Source organism: Phocoena sinus, chromosome 12 (genome assembly GCF_008692025.1).
Source record: "Phocoena sinus isolate mPhoSin1 chromosome 12, mPhoSin1.pri, whole genome shotgun sequence".
NCBI classification, from domain to species: domain Eukaryota; kingdom Metazoa; phylum Chordata; class Mammalia; order Artiodactyla; family Phocoenidae; genus Phocoena; species Phocoena sinus.
Window position 1 is genome coordinate 68,274,264 of NC_045774.1, and position 23,684 is coordinate 68,297,947.

Genomic DNA, 23,684 nt, shown 5'->3' on the forward strand with positions numbered 1-23,684 from the left:
GTTTCCTGGCAGACTGGAAAAGTGTCATTCTATCTTTCCCCGAAATATGTTATTTTTTTAATTGAGAAATATGTAATAATTTCCAAAGAATTGTAATAGTGAACTGCCAAGGAAGAAAATACACCTTGTTTATTTTTAATTTTTTTTCCTTAATCAACTTTCGGAACACAGCAAAATATTCTTAGCTTGCTTTTGTGTAAGGAAGAAGAAAAGAGAAGAATATTATTGTTCTAGCTTTCTTAATAAATAAAACATTTGCTTTTCCATTGAATTTTGTTGACAAAATAAACAGCTGAAGAGGAATAATTTGTAATCAGCCTTAGCTAGATATAGATATATACTGTTACTGTACAACAAAAAGACACTGCTAATGATGACATATTGTTAGCAGAGAAAAGGACAAATAAATGTAAATAAGGACTTCACAAAATGAAGGAATCAGTGAATTCCAAGAAGGTAAATATATAAAGTGCAAAATCAGTTTTCACATAAATGATACATGTTAAACACAGTGAATTAGGGATAGTTCTTTTTTATTGATAACATTTAATATTGAAAAATAAATGGTAGATTTTTTTAAAATTGTGTTTTACAGTGGTATATGTTTAATTTGAATTTTAACTAGATAATACAGATATTTAACATGTAGTAAGACAAATACAGAGAAGAAAGTCTCCCTCTCCTTCTCGCCTCCCTCAGTTATCTACTGTTGTTTGTTTTTAACTTATCTTCTCATAGTTTCTTTATGCATTTATAAGTAAATACAAATTTGTTAATACATTTTTATTCCCACTCCACTTTTCAAGGAAGGTAGCACATTGCTTTTCAGGATTTGTCCGGCCATGTATTTTAATGTATATTTTGTTAGTGCTCTAATTTGAGCATCTCGGGACATACTGGAATCAGCAGAAGGATAGGGCTTATTATTGATAGCTCCCATCCCTTATGCTTAGGGGAGTTCAGACTTCTAGGAGGAAATATTTTAAAACATACAGTTTGTCAATTTAGAATAAATTTTCCTTTTGTTGTCAAAGTTCATTGATAACTTCAGTGGGGCTTTTTACTGGTAGACCAATTCATTTTGTAAAAGCTGCAAATTGAAGTATTTGTAATGAGTACATCTTTACACCAGCTGTTTCTTCTGCAACAAACTGTTTTCTTCCTTTCGGTATTACTCCCATTCAGCCTTTGAATATCAAATTAGGTGTGGCTTCCTTGGGGAAGCCCGGCTGATTCGGTGAGTGTGACTCTCCCCTGTGTTCTTACAATGCTCTTCTTCGTACCAGTACTAGGAGCAGAGAAAATTATTTTAGTGATACTACGCTGCACAGATTAGCAAAAAAGGAGGGTAACGTACTTGATGTATAAAGTAACTAGGCTGCAGATGTTACTTGTATCTAGAGTTTGATTCCCCTATCAGTAGACTACGTTTATTTAGACTTGTGACCACCAGAGAAGAGGAGAAACTGTGAGAATCTGCTAGCTGTCAAAGTTAGTGGAATTTTATACCAGATGGCAGTAGTCTTGGATATTAAGGGAGAGTTAATCCTGAGCTTTGGAATATATTAGCTCATGCCTTCATCTAATAAATTGGGTGTCTACTGTATGTTATACACATTGCTGAGTAAGAAATAATAAAACTGGATAAAGGCAGGGTTTCTGCCCTCAAAGGGCTATGAAGAAACTTGACCCTGCGGCAGTGTGAGAAGAGTGCAGACTGATGGAGTGGCAGAGGCACGTTGGTGGGCCCAGGGAGTAGGGCCAGGATACTTTGGGAGATGGGGCGTGTGCCGGAGATGAGACAGGACAGACGGTTCAGTAGGCTTTCAGTGGGGCCTGAGTGGGAGAGAAGAGGTAAGTGGTTTAGGTGCTGAGGTTTATTCGGTTGTCTGAGCTCCCTCTTCCCACTAGACACGGCATTGCCAGTTGCTTGTCCCTCCTACTCACCACTCCACACAGAACTAGGCTAAAAGTAATTAGAATACAACTGACTTGGTTCTTTTTGGAACAGTTTTATAATATGAGATCATCTAACCCAACCTTTCATCATTTGCTTTTGGACAAATGATATAAATCTGTATTTTTTTGTTAATAGTGGAAAGATTTCTGTATTACTGTGATTTGGGAATTTTTTGGACAAGTCTAACGATTTGGGTTACCAGTTAATCTGTAAAAAGAGGGAGTTTACTGCATGCTTTCAGTACCCCTCATTTTTCTAGTATTCTTACTCAGGTCTATTAACTGGTCTTGATACTAACTGGGTATTTTCATTTAACTTGTCTTTACCCCCATTTCCTTACTGGTTAAAGTTTAATTTCATGTGTAGTTATATGGAACTGCCCAGACATGGAAAGTAAAGCTGAAGTTGCAGAGGTCTTTGTGTAACTGTATTTTTTCCGAAATTATTTCATTAGAAATGTAAGCTATAGGTTATTTTATATTAAAACAACAGCAAGAAATTAGACTTGTGAATCAGATAATAGAAATAGTAATACAAATGTATTTTTGAGTAAGTTTTCCAACCTATTAAGCCAAGAAATTGTATTAATTCTCTAATATTAAATTTTACTCTCAAATGACAACTTCACTTTCCATAAGTAGTAGTAAAACTTCCATAAGCAGATGAGAAATGTCAGCAAGCTTTTGAAAATGGAATTCTCTGTTTTCTTCCCCTGCTTCTTTCTATGATATCTCTCCCTACTATCTTTACCAAGTTTGTAACTTTTTAGAAATGAAATACCAAGGGGTTGCCTTGAGCTATTTTTATAGGAGATCGACTCTTCACCTCCTCTACATCAACAAGAACAGCATAGAGCACTGGGCCAATTTAGTCTCAGAAAACTTGAGCAGACTTCCCCTCAACTCAGGTATATTTGTGTTCTCATTGTGTAGAACTTTCTTGTAGCCTAATTATTCTTCAGAATTCAATTCATGCATTTTTCTTGTTCAAGAAAACTTCCTTTACCCCTACCCCCTGATTTTCATGTTTCTCTGTTGTTCTTCCTCAGCAACTTTGTTTGTGTTCATTTGAGTACTTCTCTAATCTCTCTTGGAGGTTATATCAAAAGCCTCACTGTGGTTGAGCCCACTGTCTTGGGAGAATTTGTATCTTCCCCAACTAGTATGGTACTAGGCACATAGTAGGTAGTTAGTGTTGATTAGGGACTTTCCCTCCATACAGGATATTTATGTGTCTTGTTTTGCAAAATAGGTGTTGGTTATTTGCTTCTCAGTGAAACATGAGCAAAAGGATATAATCAAGTCAATAAATCTAGAGTTGTTTTACTTTTCTGTCCAGTAGAATTACCAAAGAGGATCTTTTCTGCTTTCTTTAAAACTAAATTCTAGACAAACAACAAAAATAAAACTAATATATGGTAAGGCCAGGGATCTTTCCTAGCCTCAGGATGTGAGCCTTCCGAAGAGGACAGTATGTCTCAGGTTTCAGTGCAGGGCCTGGAATATATATTACGATAACATAACTGCTTACATTTTACTAGTGGAAATCATAGAGTAGCATGGGCTACAAAGCATTTTAGGTATCTCTGGTTTAGATATCCTGTTTTTAGGCAAGCAAAATGCTCTTGCATTTTTGCAAGTGAAATAGATGAAGCCCACACTTTGAATTTGCTTTGAATCATGAAGTTAGTAGTTAGTAGAGGCAAAGGAGAACCAGATATCTTGTCCTCTTTGTTGTTATTACTACTAGCTTCCTTTAGATCAGTTTCTCAACTTTGGTACCATTGACATTTTGGGTTGGGTAATTCTTTGCTGTGTACAGCTGTCCTGTGCGTTGTAAGATGTTTAGAAACATCCCTGGCTTCTACCCACTAGATGGCAGTAGCTCACCCTTCCCTCCCCAGCGTGACAACCAAAAATGTAGGCATTGCCAAATATCCCCTGGGGGGTAAAATCTGTAATTGAGAACCACTGTTTTGTATAGCAGGTATATCACTTCTGCCTCCATTTCATTTTCTTTTAGTTTTAGAGGACTTCTTTGGCACATGGCCATCCTGTACCTTTAAGCCAGGTTCTGCTCTCATTTGGTAAACACTTCCTTAAGCATCTTAATTGGTTGCCTGACATCTGCATTCATTACATTTTTTCTTTTTAAAGATAATAATGGACATCTCAGGTAGTATTGGTAATTGCTTTCAGACATAATCTATCTCTAATTTTTTATTGAACAACTCACCTGGTAAAATCAGATTTGCTTCTGTAGAACTAAGTATTATATGTATCAATTAAATATAGCTTTGATAATTATTTTACTCTAGATACATGCTGGTGAGTTTAATGAAATTAAAATGCATTACCCCCTAATTATACATTGGAAAATGTAGCTTGAAAGGATGTTTTTGTACCCTTGTTTATATTCAGCAAGTGTGTTTCAAGTTTGAGGACTCACAAATATTTATATTTAAAATGCTTAATTCCCTGTATTATATAATATCTTTGACCTTATTATTTTGGGGAACTTGAAAAAAGGATTTTTAAATAATTATTGATATACATAGTCTTTTGTGAATAGTGCTAATTTAAGTCATTTCATAATCTAAAATATTCTATTTAAACATATAAATTTAAAAATACCTGAGACTAATATTTTATAAGTTTAAAAAATTTTCACTTTATTTTTTAATTTTTTTTTTTTTTTTGCGGTACGCGGGCCTCTCACTGTTGTGGCCTCTCCCATTGCGGAGCACAGGCTCCGGACGCGCAGGCCCAGCGGCCATGGCTCACGGGTCCAGCCGCTCCGCGGCATGTGGGATCTTCCCGGACCGGGGCACGAACCCGTGTCCCCTGCATCGGCAGGCGGACTCTCAACCACTGCGCCACCAGGGAAGCCCATATTTTTAAAATTTTTTATCAAGTATTTATTGAGTATTTTACTAATTGTTTTGTAGGCACATGATCAGACATGATTTTACTGAAGTAGAATTTACATTCGAACAGGTATTTAAATATATTTTACTCATGGGATCTATGTCGTTGCATTTATATTCGGTAATTCAGAACTACAGTATTTTTAAAATATAATTTCCTGAAAATTTTTGTCAGGCATTTCATTGATTTTCATAAAGGTGCTTTGAAATTCTCAGTCATGTCAAGTCTAGGCTTTCAGATTAATATAAATGGTTTGGTGTACAGTCAGATGAGGAATGACTTATGTACTTGAACTATTGCTGTGTAAAAGCAGAAGAGTCAGTATATGCTATTCTCCATTAGATGATTTCCAGAGAGAAGAATGTGAAGGATAGTTAGTAGGTATTTTACAAATAATATTATATTAAAATTACGTTTAGAATTTGTTATTAGGTACCCATTATGAAATATTTTAAAGCTGTACAATCATTAATATTTCCTAGATTTAATAACTTAGATTGGTGTTGGTTTTCGAAGTGGTCTCATACTCATAGTCATCTAAATGAATAGAGAACAGAAGTAAATGATGGTTTGTTTGTACATGTGACAGTCCCTTGGCAGCTGTTGTGAGTGGGGTTGGTGTGGGATGCTGACACTCCTTTCTCCCCTCACTCCTTTTTACCCTTCACTACCATAGGGAACCACTCTTACTAAAAGGTCTGTGATGTTTCTGTCAGATAGACTTTATTAGAAAAAAGACTAAATTTTATTATTATTTTTATTAATGGGGTCACGACTGGAAAATTTAGCAGTTTTAACATTTATAAAAACATTTATATTCAGTAAGTCTAAAGAGGTTTATTTGTGATCATCCTGAAGGACATGTGTTACCTAAATGAATCTCTCAGGGCAAATAAATGGACAAAAACTTCCACTGAAATATTATATATTTGATTTTATATTCATTCATGTTTAAGCACAAGCCTTGGGGGAAAATAGTGTGCATTATGTTCTTAAATTTGCTACAGATAAAATGTCTTTCCCATCAACTCCAATCGTTTGTCTTTCTTAGCAAAACTTGTTATACTAAATTTGTCATTATATGGACTTCTGTTTGAAATAAGAGATCCGATGACTAGGGTTTTTGCATTTTTTCCTCAAATTTATAAAAATCTGTTAGAATGCAATTTGACTCGTATATCTAAAAAAATATTAGTAATGAGAACACTTAGCAGTTTTTCCTTCCTGAGTACCTTTCTTATAATATGGCCCCGTCCCCCATAATGCCCTCGCTGAATTGACATACTTTCCTCTCCTTCAGGAGATTCTATATTTTTCTACCCAAGTGTTTTGCTCGTATTTACGTCATGGTATAAGTCTGCATTAGTGAATATTACCCATTACTCAAAGCTTTCAATCTTCATTCCTCTATAATAAGTCCATAGCCACCAAAGTAAAAGATTTTCTCTTTTTACTATGTTCTAGAATAATTTAAAACACTTTTTTCCTGTGCTGTAGTCTCTTTGATTAGATGGACAATGTTGTACAACCATTTCCACAACTTTTACATCAGTGCAAAGAGAAGTTTTGTAACCGCTAAGCAATAACGCTCCTTCCGCCCACCCCCTCAATGCCCCCCGCCTCCACCCCCTGCCCTTGGTACCGCTAATCTACTTTCTGTCACTATGAATTTGCCTATTGTGGATATTTCATACAGGTGGAATCATACCATTTTTGTCCTTTTGTGTCTGGCTTATTTCACTTAGCATAGTGTTTTTGAGGATCATTCATTTTGTATCATGTGTCAGAACTTCATTCTTTTTTGTGGCAGAATGATATTCCATTGTATGTATATACTGCATTTTGTTTACCCATTTATATGGTGATGGAAACCTAGATTGTAGACATGTCAGTATCTGGGTCCCTGTTTCCAATTTTTTTTGCTCTACCATGTGCAGAGTCATATGGTAATTCTGTGTTTCAATTTCAGTTTTTGAGGAACTGTCAAATTATTATCCATAGTGGCTGGATCATTTTGTATTCCTTACAGCAACATACATGGTTACTAATTTCTTCACATCCTCTCCAACACTTGTTATTTTCCTCTAAAAAAAAAAAAATTACAGCCACCCATATGAAGTAGTATCTCATTATGGTTTTGATTTACATTTCCCTCTTGGCTAATGATACTGAGCATCTTTTTATGTGCTTATTCACCATTTGTATCTCTTCTATGGAAGAAATGTGTATTCAAGTTCTTTGACAATTTTAAAAATTGGGTTGTCTTTGTTGTTGAGTTGTAGGAGTTCTTTATGTATTTTGGATATTAAACCCTTATCAGGTATATGATTTGCACATTTTTCCCATTCTGTAGGTTATCTTTTCACTTTTTTGATATCTTGTGATACACAAGTGTTTTAGTTTTGATAAAGTCCAGTTTATCTATTTTTTTTTTATTGCTTGTGCTTTTTTTTTTTTTTTGCAGTACGTGGGCCTCTCACTGTTGTGGCCTCTCCTGTTGTGGAGCACAGGCTCCGGACGTGCAGGCTCAGCGGCCATGGCTCACGGGCCTAGCCGCTCCACGGCATGTGGGATCTTCCCAGAGCAGGGCACGAACCCGTGTCCCCTGCATCAGCAGGCGGACTCTCAACCACTGCGCCACCAGGGAAGCCCTATTGCTTGTGCTTTTGATGTCATATCTAACAATTCACCACCAAATTCAAGATCATGAAAATTTACCCCTGTGTTTTCTTGTAAGAGTTTTATGGTTTTAGCTGTTATATTTAGGGCATTGGTCCATTTTTAGTTAGTGTTTGTATATGATGGGAGATAGGGTTCCAAACGTCATTCTTTTACTTGTGGAAATCAGTGTCCCAGCATCATTTGTTGAAGAGAGTATTCTCTCACCGTTGAGTGGACTTGGCATCCTTGTAAAAAAAAATCAATTGGCTATTGGCTATCAATGTATGAGTTTATTTCTGTACTCTCAGTTTTATTCCATTGGTTTAAATATCTGTCCTTATGTCAACACCTCTGTTTTGATTACTGTAGCTTTATAGTAAGTTTTGAAATTGGAAAGTGTGAGTCTTATAACTTTGTGTTGTTCTTTCTTCAAGATTGTTTTGGCTCTTCAGGGTCTCTTGTAACTGCATATGAATTTGAGGATTGGCTTTCCTATTTCTGTTAAAAAGAAAAAGTTGTTGGAATTTTGATAGAGATTGCATTGAATCTATAGATTGCTTTGAGTAGTATTGACAGTTTAGCAATATTAATTCTTCTTAATGGGTGTCCTGAGACCAGTCCCAGTGTGGAGGGGGTTTTCCACACCAACAAGCACTTCTCTGACACCAGCTGGGTGTCCTACAATTCAACTCAATTCTGACACTGTCTACCCAGTGATAGCGTCAGATTCAACAGGTTGAGGGCTCTTCAAAACTGTACTGCTTCCAGTTTTCCCACCCTCCCCCACTCCTTAACTTCAGATGGCAGTTGCAAGTTCATGTTATTACCTGTGCTTCTAGTTGACTAGCTGTAGATTGGAGGTTCCAAGGACCCTGTCCTTGGCCTTCAGACACCAGTTAAATTCCAGGTTGTTACCGGTACTTCTTACCACCTGACTATAAATCAGAAGTTCTCATGACCCCCTTGTCAGGTTCAATTAGTTTGCGAGGGTGGCTCACAGTACTCAGAAAAATATATTACTTACTAGATTACTGGTTTATTATAAAAGGATGTAATTCAGGAATAGCCAGAGGAAATAGATACATAAGGCAAGGCATGGGGGAGGGGTGTGGAACTTCTGTGCCCTTTCGAGGCACCCCCTCTTCCTGAATATCCATGTGTTCACCAGCCCAGAAACTTTCTGAACCCCATTTTTCTTTTTTGGTTTTTATGGAGCCTTGATTACACAGGCATGATTGATGAAACCATTGGCCACTGGCAATTGATCCAACTTCTAGCCCCCCTCCCCTCCCCAGAGGTCAGAGGGGTGGGACTGAAAGTTCCAACCCTCTGATCACTTGGTTGGCTCCTGGCAACTAGACCCCATCCCTAGGTGTTACCTCAAAGTCACCTCATTAGCATAATAAAAGACCCATATTACTCTCTTCACTTTGGAAATTCCAAGGGTTTTAGGAGCTCTGTGACAGAAGTGGGGATGAAGACCAAATGTATATTTATTATAAATCACAATATCAGTTTTCCTATCTATGAATATGGGATATCTTTCCATTTTTAGGTCATTTTAAACTTTTTCAGTAATGTTTTGTAGTTTTCAGTATATAGACCATTCATTTCCTTTGTTAAATTTATTCCTAGGTATTTTGTTCTTTTAGATGCTATTGTAAATGGAATTGATTTCTTAATTTCCTTTCTGGATTATTCATTGCTGTTGTATAGAAACAACCGATTTTTTGTATTGATAATACCACCAAAGTATTACATTATTAGGAAGAAATTTAACAAAAGTTGTGCAAGACCTGTATACCGAAAACTACAAAACATTGCTGAGAGAAATTTAGGAAGACCTAAGTACTAAGTAAATAGAGAGATTTGAAGTGTTCATGAATCAAAAGATTCAGTATTGTTAAGATGTTATTTTTCCCTTAATTGATCTATTAATTTACTGCAGGCTTACTTAAAATCCCAGTAAACTTATTTTTCATAGAAATTGACCAGGTAATTTTAAAGTATATGTGGAGGGCTTCCCTGGTGGCGCAGTGGTTAAGAATCTGCCTGCCAGTGCAGGGGACACAGGTTCGAGCCCTGATCTGGGAAGACCCCACCTGCCGCAGAGCAATTGAGCCCTTTCACAACTACTGAGCCTGTGCTCTAGAGCCTGCGCACCACAACTACCTGTGCGTAGAGCCCACGCCCTGCAACAAGATAAGCCACTACGATGAGAAGCCCGCGCACCACAATGAAGAGTGGTCCCCGCTCGCCGCAACTAGAGAAAGCCTGCACGTAGCAATGAAGACCCAATGCAGCCAAAAATAAAATAAAATAAAATAAAATAAAATAAAATAAAATAAAATATATGTGGAAATATAAATGCTACATTAGCTAAGAAAATTTGGAAAAGGAAAAACAAAGTTGAGGACTTACATAACCTGCTTTCAAAACTTAATATAGAGCTAGAGTTATCAAGACAATATGCTATGAGCTGGAGAGGCATGTTTATCAATGCAACAGATTAGTAAGAATAGAAATATATCTATATCTATAAACAACTGATTTTTGACAAAGATGTCAAGGCAATTCAGTGAGAGAAGGATAATCTTTTAACAAACAGTGCTGGATGAAATTGATATCCAACTGCCAAACAACAAACAGTCCCTTACTTCACATCTTATAAATAAATTAACCTCAAATGGATCATATACCTAAAAATAAGAGTTAAAACTATAAAATTTCTCTAAGAAAATGTAGTAGAAAGTTGCAGTGACCTTAGGATAGGCAAAGATTCCTTAAAGAGGGCACAAAAAGCACAAATTGTACAAGTTTAAAATTGGTGATTTTGAAATGATGTTCAACATCACTAATCATCAGGAAAATGGAAATCAAAACCACACTGAGATATCACCTAACACCAGTTAGGGTGGCCATAATCAAAAAGTGAAAAGATAACTTGCTGGTGAGGATGTGGAGAAAAGGGAACCCTTGTGCACTGTTGGTAGGACTGTAAATTGATATAGCTCTTATGAAAAATAATATGGAGGTTTCTCAAAAAATTAGTAATAGAACTTACATGTCATTCAGCAGTTCCACTTTTGGATATGTATCCGAAAGAAATAAAATCATCTTGAAGAGACACGTGCATTCCCATCTTTACTGCAGCGATATTCACAGTAGCCAAAATGTGGAAACAACCTAAGTGTCCATCAGTGGATGAATGGTTAAAGAAAATAATGGTATACATATACAATGGAATATTATTCAGCCTTAAGAAAGAAGGAAATTCTGCCAATTGTGACAACACGGATGAACCTGGAGTACATTATGCTAAGTGAAATAAGCTCTTATATATATATATATGGAATCTTAAAAAAAAAGTCAAACTTAGAGTGTGGAATGGTGATTATCAGCGGCTGGGGGGTAGGGGAAGAGGGGACATATTGATCAAAGGGTAGAAACTTTCAGTTATAAGATGAATAAGTTCTGGAAACCTAATGTATAGCATGGTGATTGTGGTTAATAATAAAGTATACTTGAAATTTCCTAAGGGAATAGATCTTAAATGTTCTTACAACATACACAAAGAAGTAACTGTGTGATGATGGATATGTTAATTAGCTTGATTGTGGTAATTATTTCACAGTGTATACATATATCAAAACATCATGTCGTATACCTTAAATTTTTTATTTCTCAATCATACTTCAATAAAGCTGGAAAAAATAGTTGATTTTGACTTCATTAAAATATATTCAAAAGAAATTGTTAAGAAAATGAAAAAGCAAGACAAAAACTGGTAGAAAATATTTGCAGTACATGTATCCAAACAAGGCTATTTATCCAGAATATGTAAACAACTCTTCCAGTTCATTTATAAGGAGATAACCCAGTAAAAACAAGGGAAAAATTTTGAACAGACACTTCACCAAAGAAAATACACAGATAGCAGCAAATAAGCAAATTAGAAGATCTTCAACATCTGTCATTTAGAGAAATGCAAATTAAAATTATGAGACATACTTTAGAATTAAAAAGACCGACAATGCCTAGTCCTAGGGTGGATGTGGAGCAATTTGATCTCTCATGTATTACTGGTGGGAATGGAAGATGTCACTGCCACTTTGGAAAACGATTTGACAGCTGCTTGTAAAGTTAAACATACATTAACCATGTGACCCAGCCATTCTCCTGCTGGGTATTTACCCAAAAGTTATGAAAACAGATGTCCACACAAATGTTCAGACCAGCGTCATTCCTGGTAGCCTAAAAATGGGAACAACCCAGATATCCATCAACTTGTAAATGCATAAACAATTTGTGGTATATGCATAGAATGGAATCCTGCTCAGTTTAATAAAAAGGAACAAGCTAATATATGCACCAGCATATAGCAAAACCTTGTGTAAGAATTTCTTATGAATTCTAGAAAAGGCACAACTATAGTGATAGAAAGAAGGTCACTCTTGCTGGAGAGTTGGTAACAGGGAGCTGACTGCAGCTGTCAAGGGGAAACTTTTTGGGGGTGATTGAAATGCTGTATATCATGATTCTGGCGATTGTTACATGATTGTATCCATTTGACAAAATTCATTAGTTAATTTTATTAATTGTGAATTATCCCACAGTAAAGCTATTGAATAAGAAGGAACAAAATTTTAAAAAAATGATCAAACTTCCTTTAAGTTATAGTAGGATTGGAGGGAATAACAGGTTTCATTATTTTTCGAGACTTTCACAAACAAGTGTCTACATGCTTTGGCAGGAAAAAGAGGCCATCAGTAAAATGGTTGCTATCTAACTTCACTCATCAGTTAAAAATAACAAAAATTATATTCAGAAAAAAGTAGTGATTTTGCTTAATGAAAAGTAATTGATATTATATTTAATAAATCAGATGTTTAACTTTTTAGCTTCATATTAACTATTATCATCATTTTATCACTTTAGAAATATAAACCTGGTCGATGTGATGATATTTTGAAATGGAAGCCTCCCAGTTTGAATTCTGTGGATTTTCGCCTAAAGATAACAAGAATGGGAGGAGAAGGGTAAGTATGCCCCTTTGTTTCCCCATGATTTTTACATGAAATAATACCGTTTGCATAAGGCTTCACTGTTTACTGGGTATTTTACATACACTTTACAAAAAGAAAGTAAAGTACTTTTACGTATACTCTATGTATGTACCCATAAATCGATCTCATTTTCCCAGATTACTTCTTTGACCTATCACAGCTAACATGTTGGTAGCATCCTTTAAACTTCACTAATTTTAGTCTTAAAAGAAAGTTATTTCTAATATAAAAAAATGAACTGTGTTTAATTGTAAAAGTGAAAATACATTTTACTTGAAAGTAATCCTGTTCAGTGAATTACAGATATAAGATATGATCATTAATATTATAATTAAATGTTTTGAAACAAGCCTTTTTTCCTTTGAAGGAAACTACTTCATGTTTGCATTTGGATAGCAAACACTTATCTATACTTTATTAGGGTAGGGTTTTAATTGTGGAATTACATTACAATTTTTCATTATGTTCATTGTGTTAATTTTTTCATTTATTGGTTAATCTTCATTTTTGACTTCATTGATTGCTATTTTAGAGTAAAAAATGCTTTAGCATGAATATTTTCATTGTTTTTCCAAAGCCTTGTTTAATTTTACCTTGTTCCACAATTTTTTATGGCATCTCATATAAGTAAATACATAACAACAAAACAAGAAATGTTTAATCAAGAAAATCATAAAGAGAAAGTAAATAAGATAACGCTGGCAGAGAGGTTAAAAGTGTACCAATGCATGCCATAAAATTCTTTTTACTTGCCAAAGATAAACCACAGGTTTATTTTTTTGTAGCTAATGGAATGAAGGATATACGATGAGTTATATGAATCCAGATTCCAGAAGATTAAGTCTCTTAAGAGACTGTATATTTTCAAATAAAGGTACTGTGTAGTGTGGTGAATCCTAACTAAAAAAAGAATTTTATTAAGTCATATGGGTATCAGTTTTCAAAAAATAGAGTAGTTAGTATTTTACATCCTTAAATAAGAGTTTGTGACTTAATAGCAAAGTACAGTTTAGCCAGAACAATTATCTGGGGCCCCAAATAGTGTTGTTTAGGTATTTCACTGTCTATTGGCCTGGTTTAATCCAAGGATAGATAGATAACTTTTGACTGTAGGATTGGATAGAATATGTATATTCTATAGAATAATATAAAAGATTAGATAAGAGAAATAATATTGGCAATCTAGAATATCTGTATGCCAGATACTTTGTCAGGAAGAATAATCTTTAGTTTCCTGCTTATCAATACTTATCCAAAAATGTTATTTCTCTAATTTAATCTTAGCTATGCATTGGTATTAACATTAATATCAATTAATTTTTTATTAATTATTAACCAATATTATCAATATTATATTATTATAACACTATTAACTACTAATAATATGAATAACTAAATATTATTAATCAGTATTTTCTTGAAACTGCCCCCAAACACATTCCCCCTCCCCCCCATATATATAAAATATCTTTGGATAAATATTGCTAAGTAGTAAGCTCAAGATTATTCTTCCTGACAAAGTGTTGGGTATACAGATATTCTGGGTTGCTGGTTCACTTTGGAACCTCCACATCAAAAGTCATGGAAGCTGAGTGTAGGCTTATATGTTTTTCTGGAAGTGGCTTAGAGAAGACCACCACTCTTCTAAACAGTGGCAGCTGAGGGATTAATTCAGATGGTGCCGCCTGCATCTTCTTCTTCCTTTTTTTATTCTTAAAAGTCACGGGTGAATATGGTTCTTTGGAAATAAGGCTTCAAAGGTGAACTAAAATTTGTTAAATTGCCTCATTACTAAATCTTTTATTTTGTCTAAATGCTTTATTTATAATATTTAGTTAAGGAGTATAAACCCTTGTGTGTTTCTGTTGATTGTTTCATTGAGTTTTGAAAGGTGATTTTGTTTTGCTTTTTACAGATTGTAATTCTTAGCAACACTTAAAAGCTACATGAGGCTAAATGTAGCATGTCCATTTTTCTGTGTTAGAAATGATATTATTAATTTTTTCCTTCCATTTGTCTATTGCAATTAAATATAGCAGAGTGTAATTCAGTTTAGTAGTTTGTCATTTGCTTTTATTCTTAGTATGTTTAAAAATATATATATATTTAAAAATTTTACCTATTTGAATGTCTTTTTATTTAAAAAATGAATTATTCTTGATTTTAGTCCTCTTTAAAACACACCACAATGCCAGCATTTAAGGTGATTTTTTTTGGATAGCAATATGCAAGTTACATTGGTGTAGGTACCTGATTTATTTATGTAACATGGGTGTCAGTTTTCAAAAATGGGGTATTTAATATGAAATATAAAATGATAATTATGACATAAAATACATATTATTCAGTTAGCTGGAGTAATATGCTTTTTTTCATGGAGAGAATGTTATGTATTATAGCAGTTTTCACGAAATAAATGAGTTTATATCTAATACTTATGTTAGATGCAGTATGTTAGAGAGCATTATGAGAAGTATGCCTGTAATAGTTTGAAAGGAGAGTAGCTATGTCTCTGAATCATAAGAATTGTAGCATGTGATTAGAAGTGGGGCTAAGATACTAAAATACCATGAGACATGATACTATACATAGAGAATCCTAAAGATGCTACCAGAAAACTACTAGAGCTAATCAATGAATTTGGTAAAGTAGCAGGATACAAAATTAATGCACAGAAATCTCTTGCATTCCTATACACTAATGATGAAAAATCTGAAAGAGAAATTAAGAAAACACTCCCATTTACCATTGCAACAAAAAGAATAAAATATCTAGGAATAAACCTACCTAAGGAGACAAAAGACCTGTATGCAGAAAATTATAAGACACTGATGAAAGAAATTAAAGAGGATACAAACAGATGGAGAGATATACCATGTTCTTGGATTGGAAGAATCAACATTGTGAAACTGACTCTACTACCCAAAACAATCTACAGATTCATCACAATCCCTATCAAACTACCAATGGCATTTTTCACAGAACTAGAACAAAAAAGTTCACAATTTGTATGGAAACACAAAAGACCCCGAATAACCAAAGCAATCTTGAGAAAGAAAAACGGAACTGGAGGAATCAGGCTCCCAGACTTCAGACTATACTACGAAGCTACAGTAATCAAGACAGTATGGTACTGGCACAAAAACAGAAATATAGATCAATGGAACAGGGTAGGAAGCCCAGAGATAAACCCACACACATATGGTCACCTTATCTTTGGTAAAGGAGGCAAGAATATACAGTGGAGAAAAGACAGTCTCTTCAATAAGTGGTACTGGGAAACAGATAGCTACATGTAAAAGAATGAAATTAGAACACTCCCTAACACCATACACAAAAATAAACTCAAAGTGGATTAAACACCTAAATGTAAGACCAGACACTATTAAACTCTTAGAGGAAAACATAGCCAGAACAGTCTATGACATAAATCAGAGCAAGATCCTTTTTGACCCACCTCCTAGTGAAATGGAAATAACAAAAATCAACAAATGGGACCTAATGAAACTTAAAAGCTTTTGCACAGCAAAGAAAACCATAAACAAGACGGAAAGACAACCCTCAGAATGGGAGAAAATATTTGCAAATGAAGCAACTGACAAAGGATTAATCTCCAAAATTTACACGCAACTCATGCAGCTCAATATCAAAAAAACAACCCAATCCAAAAATGGGCAGAAGACCTAAATAGACGTTTCTCCAGCGAAGATATACAGATTACCAACAAACACATGAAGGAATGGTCAACATCATTAATCATTAGAGAAATGCAAATCAAGACTACAATGAGATATCATCTCACACCAGTCAGAATGGCCATCATCAAAAAATCTAGAAACAATAAATGCTGGAGAGGATGTGGAGAAAAGGGAACCCTCTTGCACTGTTGGTGGGAATGTAAATTGATACAGCCACTATGGAGAACAGTATGGAGGTTCCTTAAAAAACTAAAAATAGAACTATCATATGACCCAGCAATCCCACTACTGGGCATATACCCTGAGAGAACCATAATTCAAAAAGAGTCATGTACCACAATGTTCACTGCGGCTCTATTTACAATAGCCAGGACATGGAAGCAACCTCAGTGTCCATCAACAGATGAATGGATAAAGAAGATGTGGCGCATATATACAGTGGAATATTACTCAGTCATAAAAAGCAACAAAATTGAGTTATTTGTAGTGAGGTGGATGGACCTAGAGTCTGTCATACAGAGTGAAGTAAGTCAGAAAGAGAAAAACTAATACCTTATGCTAACACATATATATGAAATCTAAAAAAAAAAGGTCATGAAGAACCTGGGGCAAGACGGCAGTAAAGGCGCAGACCTACTAGAGAACGGACTTGAGGACATGGGGAGGCGGAAGGGTAAGCTGGGACAAAATGAGAGAGGGGCATGGACATATATACACTACCAAATGTAAAATAGGTAGCTAGTGGGAAGCAGCCGCAAAGCACAGGGAGATCAACTCGGTGCTTTGTGACCACCTAGAGGGGTGAGATATGGAGGGTGGGAGGGAGGGAGACGCAAGAGGGAGGAGATATGGGGATATATGTATATGTATAACTGATTCACTTTATTATAAAGCAGAAACTAACACACCATTGTAAAGCAATTATACTCCAATAAAGATGTTAAAAAAAAGAAAAGAAAAAGAAAACCATGAGGCAAATTAATTTCTTTTCTTGATTGTGTTCCTAATATTTCTACAAAGCTTAGTATGGAGTGGAATGTCTTGAAAGGTATAATGTAAATACCAATCTTTGAAAATGTCTGCAATGAGTTTTTTTTATGATGTCTTAGGCTTTCAGAGTATGGTTTTGAATCTCCCTTAGCTGCTGTAATAAAGTGGTTATAGTATAGATTCTTGTTAGATTAAAATTTAATGCAAATAGAAAAATCTATTAGCTGTCCTGTTGATGGCATTTAAAATCTAAACTTTGCTCTTTTCCCTCCTTATAGTACCATTTCTGAAAATTCAAGGTATATTAACTTAATGATGATTTATCATGGCCTAAAATAACTTGTGTATATCTTAGCAGTTTACATTGTGTTGAGCTTTACAGACATACAATTCAGATTTTCAACTGAAAGCTATACATTGCTTTAAAATTATTGTGGGTTTATATTAACTGATCTCCAACCAAAAATTGTGGTCTTTGTGAAAAGCTAGGATTACAAAGGTTGTCTGTATTCTGGAGAGTGTAAACTCTTGAGTACGATGTCAGTGACTTATAGGGAGCTGTATAAACTTATTATTTGTATAGCATAGTTTAGAGCCCAGATTCTAGAGCCAGGCTGCCTGGGTTTAAATCTTCTTGTTACCTGTGTGACCTTGAGCACAGCCCTTGTTTCTGTGCCTCAGATTCCTCATTGGTAAAATAGGAATTGGCCTTGTAAGACTTTTGTGAGGTTTAAATGATCTAATATATGTAAAATATATATTAATATATATAGTAATTATATATTGCTGTTATTTTTGTAGTTTTCAGTAAGGTAGATTTAAAAGTCCACATTGCCTTTTTGCCGATCCTACAGTTCTGTTGTTTGTTGAACTGTATAAATTTCACTTTTGTTTGTGAATCATTTCCTGTTTGATTCCAATCCCTGTTAATTTTTCCCTTTTAAAATGCATATATCTTCAATTTATTTGTGTAATTAATTATAAATTGTTGAACACCTGGAGAGCAAGAAATAACAGAAATCACAAAATTTTTATGTATAGAATTTTTTGGTAACAAATGTCTTAAAATAATGTTGACAATATGTATAGTGGTTAAGAACATGGATTTTTGGCCAGGACTGCACAGAACCAAATCCTAGCTCCACTACTTCCTTGCTGTTGTTACTTAATCTTTTTAAGCTTCCTCATCTGTAAAATGTCTACAGTAATAGTGATTAGCTCATAGATTTGTTGTGAAGATTTATTCATATTCTATATTCAATTGCAGGAGTGAACAAAGTAAATATGGGTTCTGCCCTTATAGACTTTTCAATTACAAGCTACTGGCCTAAAATGCAAAAATAGTATTGCTTTATGAGGTTTTGTAGGATTAAATATAAGATGCATCTTAACCAACTCAGGTCTGGGCATTTGAAGTTGAGAAATGCTAGCTTAGTAAGTAGCACGATGAAGTAAGTGAAATCAACTACATGATTCTACTTGAAAATGTATGAACAAGTCCTCTTAACTCTGCTGACTAAAGTGTTTTTTTTTTTTCCTTCTGCTCAGATTTATTTAAAGAAAACAATAATCTGATTCTAATGCTTACTTGAACAAGTGTTATTATTTATTTATTTTTTTTGCGGTACGCGGGCCTCCGACTGTTGTGGCCTCTCCCGTTGCGGAGCACAGGCTCCGGACGCGCAGGCTCAGCCGGCATGGCTCACGGGCCCAGCCGCTCCGCGGCATGTGGGATCTTCCCGGACCGGGACACGAACCCGCGGCCTCTGCATCGGCAGACGGACTCCCAACCACTGCGCCACCAGGGAAGCCCCAAGTGTTATTATTTTTAAGAAAGAAATTATAGTGGTAAAATATTCAGACTGCTGAAAAAAATGTTCTTGCGTAAGAAAGTATTAAGTCAGCAAGAATATAGCTAATAAACTATAGGGGGGAAAAAGAGTCTTATTTCTCTGCTGAACAGAGCCATTTTCTTTTTTCCCCCTGTGTTCTATTTTGGAATGAAATGCTTAACTCTTTTATTTACAGTTTATTAAAAGAATTATTTTAAATAAATGAAATTAATTAGAGTTAAGAGCACTAATATAACCAATATTATTACATAGTACTTTTAGTAACTGAGCTATTTGGCATATAGCTAGCTGGTCGGAGGGGTACAACAATGGCTACTTTTATTTTTTAGCAAATGGCCATGGTACCTGCTTTGTTTATCCTATTTGAACATATTCTCATCATGCAAACATTTTTTAAGACAAATGCTTCCTTGGGTTTCAGTCCTTTGAATCGTTAGTGTATCAAGTTCTTGATTATGCTGTATTTCCAAGTGGGCCGGGTGAGGGAAGGAGAAGCTGTGGCTGGCTGTTCAGTTCCTCTGCCCAGCTGTCTATGAGGTATTAGTAATTCTTCTTAACCTTTGATTTTGTCTTCCCTGCTTCCTACAGAAAATCGTTCTCAGGCCATCTACCAAAAATAAATATAGTCAAAGCACCTAGGAGAAAAGGAACATGTGGTTTACAAACTTGTGCTTGTAACGTCACTGGAGTCAAAATACTTTTCTTTCACTTGTTAATTTACTGAAGAGAAATTGGTATTACCTTTGTTTTGTCATTTGGTTCTTTGGCATTTATTTATTCATTTCAAATTATTCATTACAACGAGAACCTTTTGCTTGTGTCATTTGTTCTAATTTAATGTATGTTTTACTTAATTGCAATTGTTCTAAGTTAGCTTTTACGTTATGAGGAGCTTGTTACCTGGGAGATATCCCTGGGGAATATTGTATAGATTAAATACTAGTGTAGTTCCTACTTTGAATCACATCGGAGAGAATGTGATTCAAACTAATCCAAGCAGCCTGTGAACATAGTATTTTACTATAGACCTTCTTGAGTTTGTATCGTATCATAAAGGAGAGTCACTCTCCATGCCATTATATTAGTCTACTGCAGAAACAATTGTGTTTATAACAAAAATATTACTAAGCCTTAGTAAAATGAAATGCTTATGTTCTAGTCCAATGGCTTATATTTGATATAATTATGGATGGAATTTTAAAAATTAGCAATTTGTTACAGCTTGCGGTATTAGGATTTGGCCTGGAGTATTGATGAAGTTACTATAAATTTATTGCTGAACATCCCAAGTTCAAATCTTGTTTATATATTATGGGTAAAATGAGGAAAAATTTGAGCTTTTTAGCCACTGTGCATTTCTCTGTTTAATGAAATTGTGGAATAAATTAAATAGCTCTGATTATTAAAATAATTATAACTAGTGATAGAATTATATTCTTGTAACTCTCACAGTCTGTTTTGAACCAAGCCATTTAATTTGGTTTAAAGAGTTAATTATGACAAGAGGATATTTAATATCCTCTAGCATATGACAGCTTCAAAATATAAATATGGTAATTTATTGTAAAAAGAAGAAAGCTAGGGCACATCATTGTTAATGCAGTCCTTTTATCTCTGGAAAATGGAACTCATATTAAGCTTTGAATCTCAAGGGAAAGGATATGGGGGAAGGGTATGAAAGGAGCTCATTTTGTTCTTTGTGTACATCAGAAAACTATCTTAGCAAACTGGACTTCCAAGTGTTGAATAATGGGATAGTAAGAACAATTATGATCCATGATTTTTGCAAAGCTTCATGAAGCGGTGTTGCTAGTGGTTGTTTTCAGTATCTTACTTTTATTATATTGGTACCTGTTATATATGACCTTTGTTTTCAAAAAATTATACTCAATTATATGTAGGAAACGTATTTCATTGTGTAATAACAGCTTAAGCTTTAGATTTTCTAAATGCACATATACATACCAGCATTGTTCAGGTGCTGATTTAGCAATTGTATTTATAGTACATTACCACCTTGTAATTAGAAACCTCTATCAACTAGAAGTTTTCTATATCTGCAGCTCAGAGATAGTTCATGTTCATGCTGATAAACAGAAGTCATTGCAGGTTTCATACGCATGTTTTCAGTCATCAGAGGAAGTCTAGATTATGCAGCTTTTTAAGAAAGTACATTCTGTTTTTATTTAACTGTTTGAGAATTGATGATCTAAATTGTAGTAAATTAACATGTTAGTATCAAAAGTATTTTTCCTGACCATTATACAGTGACACGAGTTCCTCAAGTATCATCAAATTTACCTCTTCTGAGTAATGTTTTAACTTTCATAACTAGAGCTGGACTATGTATTATTTAGATTTTAAAATTGCTTCAGCATTTAAATATGGATTTATAGTAGAAAGTATAGACCGTATTACATAGTCTCAAGGGAGTTTAGAATACATTAACTGTAAATTACATGAATTCATTACTAAGAAACAACGACCTTTATTCATCTTTTTCAGAATCTAATTTATAAAAATGAAAAGGAAATCACTATCCTCTTTGTCTTCCATTTACTTTTGGACTTTCGGCATAGTAAGTAGCAGTGCTAGTTAAAACTGATTAATGATCACTATTCAGTAACCATTCCTTGAAAACCATCTGTGTGCAAACCACATTGTGAGGTGCTGGGAATAAAAAGATGGGTAAGCCCTATCCTGAAGGTATGAGTAGCTTGACTGGAGGGACAGATGTAGATAAATATCAGTGTGACAGATGCTGTACTCTCAGTGTGAGTAAAGTACTATAGAAGCCCAGACAATCTTATATTACATATAAAATATTTTAATTGTCAATAATAGTACAATGAAGGTTCTATAGAAGAAGGTTCATTTGAGTAGAACTTTGTAAATACATAGGCATGGCATTCAAGATATATAGTCTGAAAAAAGTCATGAAATTACATGAAATGTTTATCGAATCATTAGAGTTTATGGAAGTGAACACTTGAATAAAGTAGGCTAGGACCAGATTGTGATAGACCAAGAAAAGCAGAGTAGAGAATTAGGACTAACCATGGAGAGTTAGTGACCAATAAAAAGAATTGATATTATCTGTGCTTTAGAAAGTAACTGGCTAGAAGATAGAGATTAATAACATATTCTAATCAGTTTTACAAGCCAGAAACCTATAAATCATCTTTGTCTACCTTACCTGGTTATCCAGTGAAGTCCTGTTAGTTTTTACTTCCTAGATATTGCTTAAATATGTTGACTTTCTTTTGTTCCCTAGTCATGATCTTAATTCAAACAAGCATTGTGTTACCTGGACTACCGAAATAACCTCTAACTGATCTTACCTTACTACCCTTGTTCTCACGTAGTACATTGATGTTAGTAGACATTACTAGAACTCTGTTAGCTTTTTTCTTCCCACTTCTCTCTTTTTGGTTAGTGCTTGCCTGCTGTAGTGGGTTGAAATGTGTCCCTCAAAAAGGTATGTTGCATGCTCTGTACCTGTGAGTGTGATTCTGTTTGGAAATAGGATCTTTGTAGATGCAATCAAGGTATAAGTGAAGATGAGGTCATACTAGAATAGGGTGGGCCCTTAATCCAATATGACTAGCGTCATTAGAGAGATATAATTAGAGGGGAAGAGACATAGAGATGCATGAAGAGAGAAGGCCATGTGATGAGGGAGGCAGAGATTGAAATGCTGCAGCTGCAAGCCATGGAATGCCAAGGATTGTCAGCAAACCACCAGAAGCTAGGAAGAGGCAAGAAAGGATTTCTTTCCCATGGATTTCAGAGGGCGTATGGCTCTGTCAACATCTTTTTAAATTTTTAAAAAATTTTTGGCTGTGTTGGGTCTTCATTGCTGTGCATGGGCTTTCTCTAGTTGTGATGAGCGGGGGCTGCTCTTCATTTCAGTGCACCGCCTTCTCATTGTGGTGGCTTCTCTTGTCGCAGAGCATGGGCTCCAGGCTCGCGGGCTTCAGTAGTTGCAACATGCGGGCTCAGTAGTTGCGGCTCAGGGGCTCTAGAGCGCAGGCTCAGTAGTTGTGGTGCACAGGCTTAGTTGTTCTGCGGCATGTGGGATCTTCCCGGACCAGGGCTTGAACCCATGTCCCCTGCATTGGCAGGCAGATTCTTAACCATTGCGCCACCAGGGAAGCCCCCTCTGTCACCATCTTGATTTCAGACTTCTAGCCTCCAGAACTGCGAGACAATAAATTGTTGTTTTAAGCCACCCAGTTTGTGGTACTTTCTTATGGAAGCCCTAGGAAACAAATACACCTTGTATATATTGTTTTACCCTTTAACTTTATTCTCTTTCCTTATATTTTAGATTTATCTCTTATAAACAGCATTTAGCTGTATTTATTATCTTTGGTTATATTTTATCTTTTAAATGGAGCATTTTGTGTTTTATACTTACTTAAATTAATCAAAAATATGAAAAATTTTCACCATCTTATTTTGTGTTATTTGTCCTACCTTTTCTGTATTTATTTTCTTCTTCTTTCTTGCCTTCTTTTATTTTGATA

The 23,684-nt window shown here is 35.0% G+C and overlaps 1 protein-coding gene across 1 annotated transcript in view; it reads left to right on the forward strand.

Annotated features, from left to right (window-relative positions):
• RNGTT (RNA guanylyltransferase and 5'-phosphatase) overlaps positions 1–23,684 on the forward strand; it is a 220,623-nt gene that overhangs the window by 114,820 nt on the left and 82,119 nt on the right. The window contains 1 exon segment of the mRNA XM_032651577.1: positions 12,487–12,587. Within this exon segment, the coding sequence (XP_032507468.1) occupies positions 12,487–12,587 (101 nt within the window).